Genomic DNA, 19908 nt, shown 5'->3' with positions numbered 1-19908 from the left:
TTGTTGTAGTTAACAAAGAGAGGCAGAGTTGATTTTGCAAAAAAATATATATATATATATTTTTTTATAAATGATTTTTATTTTCATATTCGAATCCCATGCCCATCGAACGAAGCTTCGAAGTATTTAAGACAGCCCTAGGCACCACACACCCAATGACTGACTAACACATTATTTTAGTCTTGCAGTCAAAAGGTCACACATACCAAGTAAGGACTAAGAACAACACACTTAACTACAGTCACAGGGTTTATAAACTACCAGGCAGCCATTGACACTAACGCTTGCCTGCTTGCCCAATTGCCCGGGGCAACAAAAAATATTCAGGCAACTGTTTTATCTGGCCATGAATACTTGAATGTGCGCTCTCTCTCTCTCCCCCTCCCTCTCTCACCATCTCCAACATGCAAACATGCATCAGCAGCCTGAGTGGGCTTTGTTTGTTTGTGTGTGTGTGTGTAATGTATGTATGTGTTGGTGTGTGGTAGGCTGCCCGAGAGAGCTGTCCACCTTCTATGGTGCTGAAATAATCTGTGCACCACAGACGAGATGGCAAAATCGTCTGCACTGGTTATAACAGACTAAAAACATGTATCAGTGTGACTGTTAGGTAAAAGGTGACCCATTTAGTGGTACAAAGGTTTCATTCTGCTAAAGTACGACCATTTATAAATCATGCCTTTTATTTCAAGCCGACTTGAATGACTACTGTAATGCATTACTGGCCTCCTGAAAAAGAAAGACTTGAGCTCAGTCAAAACTCTGCAACTAAACTATTAACTAGAACGGAGATCAGTCGGTTAGTTACTTTGCACTGGCTTCCGGTAACATTTAGAAATTATTTGAAGGTCCTCCTCCTTATATACAAAGCCCTAAATTAAACGGGACCAAGCTACATTTGCCAATTCTCTTGTAGACTATCTGCCGCCGAGAGCACTACGGTCATCTACTGCTGGTTTACTGACTGTTAACCATCTGTATTGTGGTAAAGGGTTAACCTTCTGTAGTGTGGTAAATGGTTAACCTTCTGTAGTGTGGTAGTGAAAGAGTTAACCTTCTGTAGTGTGGTAGTGAAAGGGTTAACCTTCTGTATTGTGGTAGTGAAAGGGTTAACCTACTGTAGTGTGGTAGTGAAAGGGTTAACCTTCTGTATTGTGGTAGTAAAAGGGTTAACCTGTAGTGTGGTAGTGAAAGAGTTAACCCATTGTCGCACGGTAGTGAAAGGGTTAACCCTTTGTCATGTGGCAGTGAAAGGGTTAACCCTTTGGTCGTGTGGTAGTGAAAGGGTTAACCCTTTGTCATGTGGCAGTGGAAGGGTTAAACTGGGTGGTGAGCTGGTCACCCTTGTGGGGCGATAGCGGCTCAGGAGGTAGAGCGGTTGTCTGGTAATCGGAAGGCTCCCGGTTCGATTCCCACTCCTCCCGGGCAGCGTGTCGAAGTGTCCTTGAGCGAGACACTTAAAACCCCTAATTGCTCCGATGAGCAGGTTGGCACCTCTGCCGTCGTCGTGTGAATGAATGGGTGAACGTGAGGAACAAAATTGTAAAGCGCTTTGGATAAAAGCTGCTATATAAATGTAACATTTAAACTAGAGGTGGGCATAGATTAATTAATTTTTTTAATCTAGATTAATCTATCTGCAATCCTGGAGTTAATCTAGATTAAAATGGCTCATTTGAAGTCTGCCGATGGCATTCAAAATATGTGTGTTCTACCCAAATAATGACCAGAAGTAAATCCTTACTTTTTCTTTCCTCCTTACGTTTCTCAGGCCAGGTGGCCCATTACACCATGACTCTGAGCCCATCTCCCGTTTCCAAAATGCATTAGACTGTTTGAAAAAGCCGTTTTGCTATGATAATTGGTAATGAAATATCAAAATAATGTTCAATAAGATGTACTTGTGTTTAATAAATTGTTTTATTCAGAACACAAATAATGTTATCAGTACAGTCACTCAGTAGCTATGTGACATGGCTTGACTCAATCAGTCCAATCGCTACTTCTCCTTCTTCCACCAGTCACTCAGGCAGACCAGCTTGTTTACATTGGCTGGTGACAAACTAGCTCTCTTCTTCTGTACAATATGGCCTGATAAAGACAACAGTCTCTCGCATGGGACAGTTGAGGCAGGAGTCCCCAAGTACTTCAGGGCAATGTGGGCCAGCTTACCATAGACAGCAGTGTGGTCTGACCACCACTTCAGTGGACAGTACACTGATCCAAGCTGGCACTTGGCTCTACCTTGTACCGCCACAGCATTGCGTACTGGTGTGTCGTCATATAATGATATATGGCTGCGGTTGAGTAGTAGTACCTACTTACTGGTCACGGCCCGGAGGCTTCAATAACGTTTGAATGATAATCCATTTTGTGAATACATTTGTTGAAACAACTTTGTTGGCCGACGGCTCCTGCTATCTTAACGTTAGAGCTAGGGGTGCACGATATTGATTTTTTCAACTAAAAATGCCTTGCCCACTGTGCCACTTAGCCGCCCAAGCTCTTCCAGACATTTAAATGAAAAACAATCTATTGTTTTTAATACAAATAGACCTCCTGTTCGCTGTAAAGTGCCACGTTTTGATATATTTAGCTTTATGGCGGCTGAGTGGCGCAGTGGGCAGGAGATGCTGGTATCGAGCCCAGCTCTCGACGTTGCTACCGGCTTGGCCGTCATACTAACACAATTGGCAGTGTTAGAGGGTGGGAAAGCCGGTGGGTGGGGATTGGACGTTGTGGACACCGACTCCTACAGGTCGGTTGGGTGACGCCGGTGCGGCGGAAACAGGAAGTATCGGGGGCAGCGTGAGCCTCCCACGCGTTACTCCTCGCCGCTGAGAGATCGAGCTGTCTGGTGAAAAGATGCGACAGGCTGCCTCCTCGTGTACCGGAGGGGACACGTGATGCAAGGCTTCTATCCTCACTACAGCCGACCAGTGGGAGGCATAGTCTAGCAACGTTCAAGACAGGGGAGGGAAGAATTGGAAATATGAAATTGGGATGGGAGAAAAATTGAAAATGGGGAGAAAAAGTGGATAAAAAAAATATATATATTTAGCTTTAGCTTTAAACTTTAAGTAATTTTTTTTGGAACTCATAACATGCAACCTAAAACCCCTTCCTCTCCCAAACCATTCCTGCAATTGTTTTGTTGCACGATGATCGTGAATACATTTAATATGTATTGTATTTTTTATGTTTAAATATCAACATTATCTGTCCATCCTCAGTACATTTACTATAAATATACTACCGGTATACTTCATCTGGTCTTTCCAAACGCACACACACACACAGAGAAAGGGAGCATGCCTGCCCCTCCCCCTCCTTCCCAGTCCCCACTTCTCTCTGCCTATGGCTCTGGGTTAGCTTGTTGTTAGCTTACGCTAACGTAACGGTAATTTCGATCTTTAACACGACATGGGCATAAAGGAAATGGCGAGGATTGCAAAGCAGGTTAGATGCATTTGACCCGTTGCGGAATAAAACAGCAGGGACTTGTTTTGGGTCGCAGAATAGGCACACTAGCCTTGCTCTAGTGACGCTCTAGACGCTACTGCTGTGTGCTGTTGATCCGAGCCGAGCGGATACGACACTCCATGGGATTTTCAAAATAAGTATCGCAATATGAATCGCTCTTTTTACGTTGCATCGATCCTATTTGATCATTGATAATAGATCGATATATCGATCTGGATCGATGTATCGTCCCACCCCTACTATTTGGGCAACTTTACACAATTCCTGTGAGTCTATTGAAGACATCTGTAAGCTTTTATTAAAAAAAAATTCATTGTTTTATATATCTAATCAAGTACTCAAAAGCCACATTTTTCTCACTTTGGATTTCAGGCTGTGTTGACCTGGCTCTGCCCATAAGCACTTTGTAAATGAGTATGTGCTACTGCTGCTTCCCCGCGAGGTCCAGGGCCCTCATTTATCAACAATGCGTAGAAAGTGTTCTATTTCTGTTCCTACGCACGGAATTTAGAATGTGTGTACGCACAGAAAAATCAGGATTTATCAACCGTGTGTACACGGGTCCTACGCACACTCCATGTTGATAGATACCATTTGTTCTTACCGTCGATGCTCGTGCATGATTATCCCTATATGGTAATGAAACACCCCCATTGGCTGTGAAATAATGGACTAACCCGAGCGAACTATGAGAAACTTCACTGAGAGCCAAATTGATCACAGAGGTCTAACCAACTAATTCAACTGAACGTATACAGCATTTCCCGTTGTGAACAATCTTATTTGGAAACATGACACACAGAATAATAGTATTTAGCGTTTTATTTTAAACAATATTTAATTGTATGATTATAGATATTTTGAGAGAATAAATAAATCCAATGAAGTTGTCAAGTTCACAGACAACTCCGCTGAGGAGGAGGGAGCTTGTAGACTATCTTCGGTGCGCCGGGAGCCAAGGATGTTGACTGACCCAGTCCTGCTACAGAACCAGCACATTGACAGAAATAAATGAGAAGCTGACCCGACATTAAGCACTGTATGACTAATGACTGAAATGAAATCAATTTCAGCAGGCCAACTCTGCGCTCTACAATGCCTATTGTGCGCTCCGTGGTTTTGGTCAGAGTCATTATGGCTTCAGTGGATAACCCTGATCTGCATTTAAGTGATGTTTTAATTACAGATACCCCAGTAATAACATTACAATTGAATTAAATACAATTAGGCCTGAATGAGTCGTGTTCCTCCCAGCCACCGGCAACGACATTATCAGCCAAAATGCGCATCGCAGATTATCTGTACATTGACCGAGTGGAATCCCGTTCACATAACTGGATTTTGTTTATTGATGGAGCTTTGAAAGCTACATGGGTACAGTCTATTGCTCCGATGATGTTTGGTAACCTGGCGTAAAATCCTCTCTTGGCCTCCTGTTATTGATATGGATTTTGTATGTAGTTGGACTTGGGGGTTGGGGAAATTACGACATCCAACACTGCGTTTTGCTCCACGCTCTAATTTGGGTCTCAAATTGCGGTACAAATCAAGGAGTATGTGTCTCGGGTAGCGGACTTAATATTATTATGTTCTCTCTCTGCAAATGGACTGCCCTATATCTCTGAAAACATCTGAGCGCACACCGCGAGAAGTATTCCTATAATAACGCTATGAACCAGGCTGAATTCATTCGGAAATACCTATTCCAAATGCTATTTTGGGTTTGACAATAATTACACTAATGTCGCTATTTTACAATGAACTATAGTGAATTATGGGTCATACAGAACACGTCATTGTTGAAACTAATGCATGAAACTGATGAAAGCATAATGTCGTCCGTCTGCAGTCTTCATATTCTACCGCTGGGCGCCAGGTACGCATGGTCTGAGCTGTGCGTATATATATATATAAGTATGTATGTAAGTCCCACACTTTGCTTAGAAATGATCGTACGCACGGGTTACGCACATATCTGTGCGTACGCACTAGGGCTGTCTTAAATACTTCAAAGCTTCGAAGCTTCGTTCGATGGCACAAGCTTCGAACATTAAAAAAAAACGAAGTTAAAAAAATAATAATAATAATAATATTAAAAAAAAATCAAATTTTTTTACTTCGATTTGTGTGTGTGTGTCTCTGTCTCTGTCTCTCATTGGGTGGGGCCGGGGGACAAATACACTGGAGGAAAGTAACCCAGCTCAGCACTGCCCAAATTATATCATCACTATTGCCTGTTTGAAGGATATCATCCTCAAACACATATACACCTACAATGCCTTGTAGAATTCCACACATAAGAAAGAAAGATACTGGGATGAATAAACAAAATAGGAAATAAAATGTAGAAATGCATGCAATACATAAATAAATATGAATCTCCATATATGAAATAGAACATTTAGATAAGGTGCTACTGAGATGTTTTGGTGAGTTCTTTGTTTTTTTGTGGAAGTAGCCCTTCTTAAAAATGCATGAACATTCACTGATAATTGGTCTGTAGTGGAGTCTACAATCGAAGCTCGGCCCCGAAGCTTCGATTGCCAAAAAAAGCTTCGAAGGTCAGCCCTAGTATGCACCATTGATAAATGAGGGCCCAGGTTGTGTGTAAATGAGTATGTGCTACTGCTGCTTCCCCGCGAGGTCCAGGTTGTGTGTAAATTAGTATGTGCTACTGCGTCCCCGCGAGGTCCAGGTTGTGTGTAAATAGGCCTGCCGCGATAAGCAATAAATCGATTAATTGCCGCGATAATTAAAATGAATGCAATGATTTTGACGGGCGCGATTAATTGCTATTTGCGCGTTTGTTTTAATGAGGCGGAACCAGTGCCCCTTGTCAGTCACTCTCCGTGTGGGGGGCCGCTGGCGTTACTACAGAGCACAGCACGGGAGCTCCGTGGGGCAGTAGCAACGCCACATATAGCTTAACTACATTTCTCAATAGTGTTGCTCCTTTTAACCAAGTAGCGTTATTTGTAGTGTAACGTTAGAATAACACAGAATAACGTTAATACAATTACATGCATCATTGTTTACAATGAACGGGTGGGGCTAGTCAAAGGACTGGAGACGGGGACAAGTTAAACATGAATTAATTTATTATAACGGGTCGTTTTCGAGTCGTGCTGCAGTGCCTACGCACCACAGCTATTCTATTATATACTGCTTTGACGCTTCCTCATCGTTGATTGCCTGTAGTAGCTGCATCTAACGTTAGTAGCTAACGTTAAAACTAAAAAACACAACCGGACGAGACAAGTTGTCGGCTAGGATAATCACAACAATACTTCCGGTCCGGTCGGTGGGCTTCAAAATAAAAGTCTTAAACACCGGAAAAGACGGAGCGGTGGGCTTCAAAATAAAAGTTTTGGGAAATAAATGTCTCAAAAAAATTCTCTAACCGGTCGCAATAATATCGCTTATCGCGATATTTTCGGGGGCAATTAATCGCCCAGCAAAATGTGTTATCGTGGCAGGCCTATGTGTAAATGAGTGTGCTACTGTGCGGTTTGTTTCCCCGACAGAAGCTCCTCTCTCTCTCTCTCACTCGCTCGTTGTCTGCCTGCTCTGTTTGCTGTCGCTGTCAACCATAGAGGGGGCGTTAGTTATGCAAATCAGTGCTATATTAACGTCACAGAAACCGTCAAATCAGAACAGTTTAGTTGAGTGAGGGAGGATCTCGTGAACTCGAGACTAGACTGATGAGTCAATATGGTAATTAGAGACACAGACCCATTGATACTAACCTGTATTACTATAAAACCATGCTAAACACAGAAAAAAGGCATTTATAATGCATGTCCCCTTTAAATGAATGATGAATATGGTGTAGTGTTAAAGTGAGTGTTTGTTTAAAGTTACTCTGTGGATGTGTGTACAATGAGTGTAGATGGATGGTATTATTACCATCAGTATCACATTGTGAAATAGACTCTGAGTAATCGGTGCCACAATACCGAGAGCCCTGACTAAGCATGCGTTGTCTTTCCCCCACTGCAGGACGGCGGGCGAGGTGGTGTCTGGCGTGGTCACCAAGGTGTTCAACCAGCCTAAAGCCAGAGCCAAGGAGCTGGGCTCAGACATCTGCCTAATGTACATGGAGATCGAGAGGGCGGAGGTGGTGCAGGATGAGCTGCTGAAGGGCGTGGACAACAAGAACCCCAAGATAGTGGTGACCTGCCTGGAGACGCTCAGGAGAGCTCTGAGGTGACGACTTTTTCTACTAATAATAACATTAATACTACAATAACTACTGAGAGCTGTGAGGTGAGGACTGTTACTCCTGTTACTACTAATAATAACATTAATACTACAATAACTACTGAGCTCTGATGTGACTGTTACTGCTGTTACTACTAATAATAACATTAATACTACAATAACTACTGAGCTCTGAGGTGAGCACTATTACTGCTGTTACTACTAGGGCTGCAAATTGTAAGCATGTTCCTTACTCGATCATTGATAACGTTAACGGTCAATCGATTCATTGTAACTAAAAATACCCAATTTACCAAACAATAACAAATGTATTTGTTTCCTCAATCAAAAGGTTTATCTCCGCAGCGACATATTGCATTCTCGCAACATTGCATGGCATATGAAACGAATAGAAATGTAGAGGCCATTACATTATTTAACCAGGAAGTCCCATTGAGATACAAGATCGGTTTGGGAGAGGGAGGTAAGGGGTTTTAGATTGTGTGTTGTGAAGTTTAGACTTCAGAGAGGGAGAGTAACGTACAGAAAAAAAATGTTTTGGGTACCGGTATCGATTCCCAGGTAAAAAGAAACATTTTCAGGCTCGGTGTCCCGAAAAGACCCACCGCGTAGGCCAGATGCAAGCCGCATTTTACAATAAACCTCTATGGGGCTGCTTATTTTTATTATAATTGCAAATTTAATCGCAATCGCAATATCTGTGAGAAAAAGTTTCTTTATTAGTTGTCATACAAAAATACAGAATACTTTTACATGAAATGCTTTTTTCTGTTTTGCTCCCAAGAGTGTGAGATCATAGGATGCTTGGTTCATACACATACAGCTCATTATAGTAATATTCCACAATTATTACATTTTAGATAGTAATACTAATAATGGCACAAAACATAAAATCACCGACATGCGCATTGTTGATACATGCAGGACTAGCCTTGAGACAAACTTATGCGTATCACCGCCGCACACAGAGGCATCCGACAGTCCTAGTCCTGCATGTACCGGTCTGTCTACCTGTCTGTCACTCAAACTATTTGTATATTTTACATGACATGTAAAGAAAAGAGCAAATTGGTTGATTTCTGGTTCATATTATTTCTGAGAATCACCAGAGGCTCCACAATACGATATTATCACGATTATTATCACTAGTCACAATATTGTAATATTGCGATAATTCGATATATCACGATATTACCTTTTTTCAACTGCAAATGATTAATTATTAAATAAAAACTATGTTTTATCAAATAAGACAATATTCCAATAATTTCTATTGCAGTATCGATACTTGGTGTCGGCGCCCAAAATATCAGGAGATATCGCTGTATGTATTTCCCCGCCCCTAATTATTCGTGCTCTCTTCTTCTCTCCAGTGAGTTTGGCACCAAGATCGTGACTCTGAAGCCGGTGGTGAAGATTCTCGCCAAGCAGTTTGAGTCCAGAGAGAAGGCAGTGAGGGATGAAGCCAAGCTGCTGGCTATAGAGATCTACAAGTGGATCAGAGACGCTATCAGGCCTCCGTTACAGACCATCAACTCTGTACAGGTTAGACACACGCACACACACACACACACACACACACACACGCACACACACACACACACACACACACACGCACACACACACACACACACACACACACACACACACACACACACACACACACACACACAATGTCCACTTTTACTGATTTACAATGATAGTTTGGTCAAACAATGTTGGATGAAGCCTGGTTTCCACTGTTAGCACTAGGTACACCCGAGGATGAGCAACATCCACTGGAGTTGAAATGGTGTCTTCCTCGGGCAGACCGGGGCCGTGTCCGTCGCACGTGGCCTAGCTAGTCCTGGATAACATGACGTCTGCAGTATCGGATTATTATTCTATTTATTTTTGGGCTTTCTGTATTTTTTTCACCCATCCCAATGTAGTGGTTATGCCAATTCCCTTCCTGGTCGTTGCGCGCATTGCCCCACTGTCAGCCTGCGGAGGGTCTAGAACTACCATATCCCTCCTCCGATACACGTGGAGTCGCCAGCTGCTTCTTTTCACCTGACGGCGAGGAGTTTCACTGGGGGAACGTAACGTGTGCTGAGGTTCACGCTATTTCCCCCAGATCCCCTCCCCGCTGAACAGGCGCCCCCGACCGACCAGTAGGAGTCGCAGTTTACAACGACCTGGACACATACCCCACCGACTTCCCACCCGCTAACACTGCCAATTGTGTTAGTTGCGAAGACTGACTAAGCCGGAGGTACCGCTGACAGCTGGATTCGATCCCAGAGTCTCTGCGTTGGTAGGCGAGTGCTTAGTGCACTGCGCTACCCAGCCGCTCCTTGCAGTATCGGATTATGTTGCTAATTTGCATCTGGCTCTGAGCACTTCACGTATTCATTCTGTTGCAGACGGTGGCTGTTTTTGTTACTATTTATTCTGCAGACTTATGGCTAGATGTTCTGGACAGCGTCATCAAGTAGCGACAAGCCAGCACTGTGTGAAAGCTTTGTTTAGTGATAAAATATGTTTGTTTAGGGGCAATATGTTTGTTTAGTGGCTAAATATGTTTGTTTAGTGAAAAAATTGGTTTGTTTAGATGGCTAAATATGTTTGTTTAGTGACAAAATATGTTTGTTTAGTGGCAAAATGTTTGTTTAGTGACAACATATGTTTGTTTAGGGGGAAAATGTTTGTTTAGTGACTAAATAGGTTTGTTTAGTCACATATGTTTGTTTGGTGGCAAAATGTTTGTTTACTGACAAAATATGTTTGTTTATTGGCACATTTGGCCCGTGGGCTGCAGTCCTGTAGACCTTCTTTATAACATGTTGCCCATTTAAGAGTTAAATGAGAATAAGGGCCAAAAGCTGCATGTCTTTCCTCCCCTGGTTTTTGTAAAAGGTATATTATTTGGAGTTGAATGGTTTATTTGTCTTGTTGTTCTGCAGCTGAAGGAGTTGGAGGAGGAGTGGGTGAAGCTGCCCTCCTCTGCTCCCAAACAGACCCGCTTCCTGCGCTCCCAGCAGGACCTGAAGGCCAAGTTTGAACAGCACCAAGCCCAGGGGGGAGACGAGGCTGACGGTAAAATAACCCTATAATAATATTAAGGCAAACACGTTAACGCCCGATTCTATTAACTCACGATTCACTTTTTAGATTTTTTATTTTTATTTAATTTTTTACTAGACTTCACTCAGGTTTTATTGATATTATTGATACTCTCATTGATACTATGTTTGTTTCTGACTCTGTGTGTGTGTGAGAGAGATGGAGAGAGAGGGGGGGGGGTGAGAGATGAGGAAGGGGCAAGAGAGAAAGAGAGCTGGGAGAGTGTGTGTGTGAGAGAGAGGGGGGGGGTGCCCTCAGCCCTTGTGTGGGTGAATGTAACAAGTTCCTAATGTTTTCTTTCCCCTATTATTTCATGCACACTTTATTCATTGTTTTAAATTATTATTTTCTTTTAAGTTATTTTGTGCATCCCTCTGTTTTGAATTTGATGCAAATTTGCAATGCATGAGGGTCATCCTTTTGTGTTAAATGGCTGCATAAAGCAAGCATTTGTTGACTAATGTTGATAAGAGTATTAAAACTTGGAACTTGAAAAAGATCTGTTTAACGTAGAAGATACTTTTTTTTTTTATGCGGTTAATTTGTGATTAATCGCGAGTTAACTATGGACAATCATGCAATTAATCAGATTAAATATTTTAATCGATTGACAGCACTAAATAATATATCTAACTATATCATCATAATAATAACTACATCATATATCTAACTAGAGACTATTATATCTATAATAATATTATATTAGATATATTATATCTAACTAAAAAACACATATAATATACTAATTAATATAAATATAACTAACTATGATGATGATAGTGGTAGACAGTGATGATGATGATGTGCTGATAGTGGTAGACAGTGATGATGATGATGATGATGTGCTGATAGTGGTAGACAGTGATGATGATGATGATGATGATGTGCTGATAGTGGTAGACAGTGATGATGATGATGTGCTGATAGTGGTAGACAGTGATGATGATGATGATGATGATGTGCTGATGGTGGTAGACAGTGATGATGATGATGTGCTGATAGTGGTAGACAGTGATGATGATGATGATGATGATGTGCTGATGGTGGTAGACAGTGATGATGATGATGTGCTGATGGTGGTAGACAGTGATGATGATGATGTGCTGATAGTGGTAGACAGTGATGATGATGATGATGATGATGATGTGCTGATAGTGGTAGACAGTGATGATGATGATGTGCTGATAGTGGTAGACAGTGATGATGATGATGATGATGATGATGTGCTGATAGTGGTAGACAGTGATGATGATGATGATGATGATGATGCACTGATAGTGGTAGACAGTGATGATGATGATGATGATGATGCACTGATGGTGGTAGACAGTGATGATGATGATGATGCACTGATGGTGGTAGACAGTGATGATGATGATGATGATGATGATGACGCACTGATGGTGGTAGACAGTGATGATGATGATGATGCACTGATGGTGGTAGACAGTGATGATGATGATGTTGCACTGATGGTGGTAGACAGTGATGATGATGATGATGCACTGATGGTGGTAGACAGTGATGATGATGATGCACTGATGGTGGTAGACAGTGATGATGATGATGATGATGCTGATGATGATGATGATGCACTGATGGTGGTAGACAGTGATGATGATGCACTGATGGTGGTAGACAGTGATGATGATGTGCTGATGGTGGTAGACAGTGATGATGATGATGATGATGATGATGATGATGCACTGATGGTGGTAGACAGTGATGATGATGCACTGATGGTGGTAGACAGTGATGATGATGATGATGATGGTGATGATGCACTGATGGTGGTAGACAGTGATGATGATGTGCTGATGGTGGTAGACAGTGATGATGATGCACTGATAGTGGTAGACAGTGATGATGATGCACTGATGGTGGTAGACAGTGATGATGATGATGATGATGATGCACTGATGGTGGTAGACAGTGATGATGATGCACTGATGGTGGTAGACAGTGATGATGATGATGATGATGGTGATGATGCACTGATGGTGGTAGACAGTGATGATGATGTGCTGATGGTGGTAGACAGTGATGATGATGCACTGATGGTGGTAGACAGTGATGATGATGTGCTGATAGTGGTAGACGATGATGATGATGATGATGATGATGATGATGATGCACTGATGGTGGTAGACAGTGATGATGATGTGCTGATGGTGGTAGACAGTGATGTTGATGATGATGCACTGATGGTGGTAGACAGTGATGATGATGTGCTGATAGTGGTAGACAGTGATGTTGATGATGATGCACTGATGGTGGTAGACCAGGGGTCTCAAACTCGTGGCCCGTGGGCCAATTGCGGCCCGCAGGATGATATTTTGCGGCCCCCTACTTGACATCAAAGTTTAGTGTTAGTGCGGCCCGCGCGCAACCTTTTGCCGAGTCGTTGCGCGAGTTGGCAGTTTTATTTATTTTATCACTTGTAGGCTACCATAGCGCAGGCTCATGGCAGCAACGTTAGTAAACGTGATTCCGGAGTGATACCAAGTGGAAGGAAATAATATCCTGTCATCAGTGCGTATCCTCGAAATTCTCCGCTATCTCCTCTGCAAGCTCCTGTCCTGCTGCACTGCTCCAACTGTCTGTGTCCGTCTACTGCTTTGGTCCAATCATATTCAGCCTCCCGTCAGCATCCCCCCCCCCCACCCACAGTCTGCGAATCAGAGGCAGAGTAGGGCGGGTCTTCACGGAATGCGTGTTGTCTCTTTCAACGGGTCGGAGTCAGAGCGAGAGTTGACAGTGCATATACAGGTAGTCTAATCTGCAGGTACTGTAGCGAGTAGCATAGTTTTGCCAGCAGGCAGCTAGTAGAAAAATATAGCATGTTCAAAGATGGCCAGTAAAATAAAAGTCAACAGTGAAAATCGCTGCAATTCAAAGGTGAATGGACTGAAAAATATGCGTTCATCCTCCCTCCAACCAGCACAATGTGCCAAGAAACGGTAGCTCTTGTGAAGAGTGGCAATTTGAAACGCAATTTGAAACGCCAATACGAAACAAAACACAGTTATTTTGATGCAACCTTTCAGCACTAAGAACCACAAAAATAAATGGAATGAAATCATCATATCAAGCTGCAAGCAGAATTATTGTTAAAGTTATGTCACAACGATAAAAAGCAACCAAGTCCTCACTCAGTGGCATGGGTGTTGGCTAAACACAAGAAGCAATTATCTGACTCATAAATAATAAAATAATGTATGACTGAAGTGATGGAGACCATGTTTGAAGGCAAACAAAAGCAAATCCTCCTCAGATAGCACAGCAACCAGAATAACTGAAATACTGGCTGATGATTTCATTAAACAGCTTTGTGATAGAATTAAAAAAATGCACAGTGCATTTCCATAGCTGTGGATGAGTCCACTGACACCACTGATAATGCTCAGTTGCTGGTGTTTGTGAGGTTTTATGATGAGGCAAAGGGGTAGTTTGTTGATGTATTAATACATTTTTGGAATACTTGGAAACCCTTTTTTTGTGGAATATTTGATGCGGCCCAGCCTCACCCAGACTCTACCTCCAGCGGCCCCCAGGTAAATTGAGTTTGAGACCCCTGTGGTAGACAGTGATGATGATGCACTGATGGTGGTAGACAGTGATGATGATGTGGTGATGGTGGTAGACAGTGATGATGATGCACTGATGGTGGTAGAATGTGATGATGATGTGCTGATGGTGGTAGACAGTGATGATGATGCACTGATGGTGGTAGACCGTGATGATGATGTGGTGATGGTGGTAGACAGTGATGATGATGATGATGATGCACTGATGGTGGTAGACAGTGATGATGATGTGCTGATAGTGGTAGACAGACATTTTTCCTCATGTTTCTTCCTCTGCCTCACTTCTCCATCTCTTCTCTTTCTCCTTACCTCTCTTTTAACTTGTCCTTATCTTCTCTCCTCACACTTGTCTCTCTTCTTCGTCTCCCAGGTGATGATGAGGAGGAGGTGGCAGCAGTTGTTGACGCCTATGAGCTGTTGGAGGCCGTGGAGGTCCTGTCCAAACTACCCAAAGACTTCTACGAGAAAATAGTATGTTTCCCTGAATGGCCCAAAGACTCTTATGTTTGTGATTCATTGATACATTTTTCAGGACCTCAGGTTTTTCGCGATACCTCTCCCGTTCATTGCTAACAAATCCTGTTTCTCTGCTTCTCAGTCATTCTTGGTTGTTGTGTTTGTCTTCAGGAAGCCAAGAAGTGGCAGGAGAGGAAGGAGGCGCTGGAGGCGGTTGAGACTCTGGCCAAAAACCCCAAACTGGAGAACGGAGACTATGGAGACCTGGTCAGAGCTCTGAAGAAGGTACTTTGCGTTATTACTACTGTAGTATGTACTACTGTTACTACTCTAGTATGTACTACTGTTACTACTGTAGCATGTACTACTGTTACTACCGTAGCATGTACTACTGTTACTACTGTAGTATGTACTACTATCACTACTGTAGTATGTGCTACTGTTACTACTATTACTACTGCAGTATGTACTACTATCACTACTGTAGTATGTACTACTATTACTACTATTACTACTGTAGTATGTACTACTATTACTACTGTAGTATGTACTACTATTACTACTGTAGTATGTACTACTATTACTACTGTAGTATGTACTACTATCACTACTGTAGTATGTACTACTGTTACTACTATTACTACTGTAGTATGTACTACTATTACTACTGTAGTATGTACTACTATTACTACTGTATTATGTACTATTACTACTGTAGTATGTACTACTATCACTACTGTAGTATGTACTACTGTTACTACTATTACTACTGTAGTATGTACTACTATTACTACTGTAGTATGTACTATTACTACTGTAGTATGTACTACTGTCACTACTGTAGTATGTACTACTATCACTACTGTAGTATGTACTACTATCACTACTGTAGTATGTACTACTGTTACTACTGTAGTATGTACTACTATTACTGCAGGAAAAACACAAACTTGTGTCAGAAAACTAGCACCACTGATCGTGTTCACCAAGAACATTCTTATTTACATCAAGGACCTTTGTGCCAGGGAAGGAAGGGTTACACACACACACACACAGACAGACAGACAGACAGACAGACAGACAGACAGACAGATAGACAGACAGACAGACAGACAGACAGACAGACGGACGGACGGACACAAAGCACTAGGGCTGACGGAATGAATTTCAATAATTGAATTACATTAGAATTTTAACATAAATATGAATTTGAATACCAAACTGCCAGTTGAACGTGAATAAAAAAAAACACATCACTGGTTCTGTGCCTCCAATACAAGCCTATAAATGGGTCACAAAGCACAGCCTGATGATGGCGTCCTATTGGTACAACTAATGAACTTGTTAATTGTAAGCATTTTACGTGGTAATACTATATACATGTTATTGTTAATATTCAAATGTAATTACAATTTGCCTTATTTAAGCCTATTGATCTCGGTGCCCTTGGTTAAAATCCAGCCCAAGACCTTTGCTGCGTGTCTCTCTCTCTGTCTCCGTCTCTCTCCCTCTCTCTCACACATGAGAGAAGAGAAGTGGAGATGGGCAGCAGCCTTGTGTGACCCCCCCTGTTCAGGATTAAGTATTCAGAGAGGGTATCTCTAATGCACGCTCCTGGTACACAATTGGCTAAAAACTCTGTCTCCTACCAGACTTGAGTTCGCCCTGCGTTCACCTAGACACCTCAGCAGTAAATGTGATTGGACTTTATTAAAATCCTGAGAATTCTAACGGACCATAAAAAGACAGGGCACCACACACCCAATGACTGACTTTAAACACGTTATCTTAGTCTTGCAGTCAAAAAGGCACAGATACCAAGTAAGGACTAAGAACAACACACTTAACTACCAGGTCACAGGGATTATGAACTACCAGGCAGCCATTGACACTAACTGTTGCCCAAAAATATTCAGGCAATATTATCTGTCCATAAACACTAGGGCTGACCCCTATTAATCGATTAGTCGACTAATCGGTCGAAAGGGGCCGTAGTCGACTGGCCAACCTCTTAGTCGAATATAATACTTAAAAAAAAAAAAAAAAATTATCATTTTTTTCAAAAGAAAAGAGGCCTAGAAGCGTGGCTAACGCTAATGGCACGCATACCAGAGGCTAACTGCCTAAGAAAACAGGCACAGAGGCACTGAAAGAGGATTTCACCCATCTAATGAACACACTAGACTAGACAAATATCAAGATGTATCCATCAGTGGACCAATTGCATGCTTTTGCAGAGGACAAGAAGCCTTCAGTCGACTCCTTCATACATTAAGCACCCCCACAGGCCAAATGGATTTTTTTTTTCTTTTTTTTTTTTTTTTCCCTTCTCTTTTAGGTCGACCAATAGTCGACTAACGGCAAATTTTGGCCAATCCTAGTCGACCATCCAAATCCTTAGTCGGGGACAGCCCTAATAAACTCTCTCTCTCTCTCTCTCTCTCCCTCTCCCTCTCCCTCTCCCTCCCTCTCTGCCTCTGCAGGTGATTGGTAAAGATGCTAACGTGATGCTGGTGACTCTGGCGGCTAAGTGTGTGGCTGGTCTGGCTGCTGGTCTCAGGAAGAAGTTTGGAACGTATGCAGGACATGTAAGTTACAGGCAGATGATGCCCTCAGTTTTTGCTGTTCCCTCCACACATTTACAGTTTGAAAGAGGCAGCTGTGCTGAGGTTAACCCCTACCATATGAATAGGTTAACCCCTACGATATGAATAGGTTAACCCCTACGATATGAATAGGTTAACCCCTACCACATGAATAGGTTAACCCCTACCACCCTACTATATGAAGAGGTTAACCCCTAAAACCCTATCATATGAAGATGGTAACCCCTACCATATCAAGAGGTTAACCCCTACCACCCTACTATATGAAAAGGTTAACCCCTACCACCCTCCACCCTATCATATCAAGAGGTTAACCCCTACCACCCTACTATATGAAGAGGTTAACCCAGGGGTCTGCAACCTGCGGCTCTTTAGCCAATCAGCTGCGGCTCCCTGGCCCCCAAAAAATATTTATTATTTTGGAGATCGATGTCATACTGTGACACTGAAATGAAAAAATATTTCATCAACTAAGATATTTAGTCAACAAATATTTCATCAACTAAAATATACAGTACGTCACACCCTGCGCCTCTCCCTGCCGTCTGCAAGTGGTTAATCTTGAGTTTTCCGACCCCCCAGTAAGCTAACCATGGATCAATTTAAAAAAAAAAAAAAAAAATCTGAGGAAAATAGAGGGTTTAATTCAGCGTGGACAGATTAATTTGCTTTCACGACTAACGATGCAGGCTTACCTGTATGCCTGATATGTGGTGCGAAATTTGCGAACAATCTGTCTACACAGCCAGTTTTATAAGAGTTTGAGGTTTTCCTTTGTAGGAAAAAACAGCAATAAAAAGTCAAACATTTTCTTTTTGTTGCTTTATAATCCCATTAATGCAACAAACTGTGTGCTATAAGTATAAAGTATAATAAATCGCAAATTACTTTGGGTATGCAATTGTCAGGTGTTTTATGCTAAATGTGGGGTATGCTTGGGGATATAGAAAACGTTATACACTGTGTTATCTTCATTTTAAGGGTAAATAGGTTGTGCGGCTCCCTGAGCATTTTATTTTGTGGGACGGGGGAAAAGTGGCTCTTTTGATAGTAAAGGTTGCTGACCCCTGGGTTAACCCCTACCACCATACTATATGAAGCGGTTAACCCCTACCACCCTACTATATGAAGAGGTTAACCCCTACCACCCTACTATATGAAGAGGTTAACCCCTAACACACTACTATATGAAGAGGTTAACCCCTACCACCCTACTATATGAAGAGGTTAACCCCTAACACCCTACTATATGAAGAGGTTAACCCCTACCACCCTACTATATGAAGAGGTTAACCCCTAACACCCTACTGTATGAAGAGGTTAACCCCACCACTCTACCATCCCATAATATGGAGTCACAGGGTGGCTGCGGGTTCTTAAAATGTCTATTCACATTTACTAATAACAGACCTTAAGTAAAGTTTAAGTTTATATAATTAGAAAGTCTTAAAGGTCCCATGCATTATAAATGGCCTTTTCCAGTGTTTAGCATTGTTTCCTAGAAATTATGCATTATATCAATGTGGTCTGTGTTGTTAATTATCATATTGACTCATCAGTCTAGTCTCGAGTTCACAAGATCTTCCCTCACTCAACTAAGCTGTTCTGATTTGACTCGCAATGTGACGTAGCAAGTAGCTGATCTGCAGTAACCCTCTATGGTTGTAGCGCATAGTGTAACCCGACACTTCCTCAAACGGGTTTTGACAGAGGCAGAGAACGAGCAAGAGAGGGAGAGAGAGAGAGATAGAGAGAGAGAGGGACCGGCGGATCCGTGCAGAAGTGTGTGTGAAAATGTGTGTGCACCATCTCTCCCTCGTCTGAGCATTTACACACAAACTTGACTGCGTATGTCGGGACGCATCTCTCTCTCTCTCTCTCTTGCTCGTTCTCTCGCTCTCGCTCTCTCTCGTATGTATCGCGCTGTGTGGGTGACTGTCACTAAAAGCACTTATGGGTGAAGCCCATCCAATAACAGCCTGAAATCCTGAGGCTGAAAAATTATGCTTTTGAGTACTTCATTAGAAATATTAAACAATGCATTTTTTTTAATTTTTTTTTTAATTTCTTCCATAGACTCACAGGAATTGTGTAAAGTTGCCGAAATATTGCAAGGAATAGCAATGCATGTCCCCTTTAATTTCGTTTTGGGAATATTTATGAATAATTTACATATTTATTCATTGAATTATGAAAATTACCTCCAAGCGCCATATGCCTGTAAAATGAATCATTAGTGAAATGATGTGTTGTTCCCAGGTGGTGCCGACAATCCTGGAGAAGTTTAAGGAGAAGAAGCCTCAGGTCGTTCAGGCGCTGCAGGAGGCCATCGATGCTGTCTTCCTCACTGTGAGTAGAAACAGGCCCTGCAGGAGGCCATCGATGCTGTCTTCCTCACTGTGAGTAGATACAGCAGTAACTTACTGTGAGTAGAAACAGCAGTAACTTAC

The 19908-nt window shown here is 42.1% G+C and overlaps 1 protein-coding gene across 2 annotated transcripts in view; it reads left to right on the top strand.

The window, feature by feature from the left end:
- Positions 1–19908, top strand: part of ckap5 (cytoskeleton associated protein 5) — a 140344-nt gene that overhangs the window by 19195 nt on the left and 101241 nt on the right. For both annotated transcript variants that reach the window (XM_084335398.1, XM_084335397.1), the window contains exons 4-10: positions 7483–7689; positions 9078–9249; positions 10650–10782; positions 14767–14867; positions 15024–15137; positions 17336–17440; positions 19718–19807. In XM_084335398.1, coding sequence (XP_084191524.1) covers positions 7483–7689; positions 9078–9249; positions 10650–10782; positions 14767–14867; positions 15024–15137; positions 17336–17440; positions 19718–19807 — 922 coding nt within the window. The remainder of the gene's footprint in view (positions 1–7482; positions 7690–9077; positions 9250–10649; positions 10783–14766; positions 14868–15023; positions 15138–17335; positions 17441–19717; positions 19808–19908) is intronic.

The sequence above is a fragment of the Notolepis coatsorum genome (genome assembly GCF_963971535.1).
Source record: "Notolepis coatsorum genome assembly, chromosome: 18".
Taxonomy (NCBI): domain Eukaryota; kingdom Metazoa; phylum Chordata; class Actinopteri; order Aulopiformes; family Paralepididae; genus Notolepis; species Notolepis coatsorum.
This window is presented reverse-complemented; position numbering and strand designations above follow the sequence as displayed.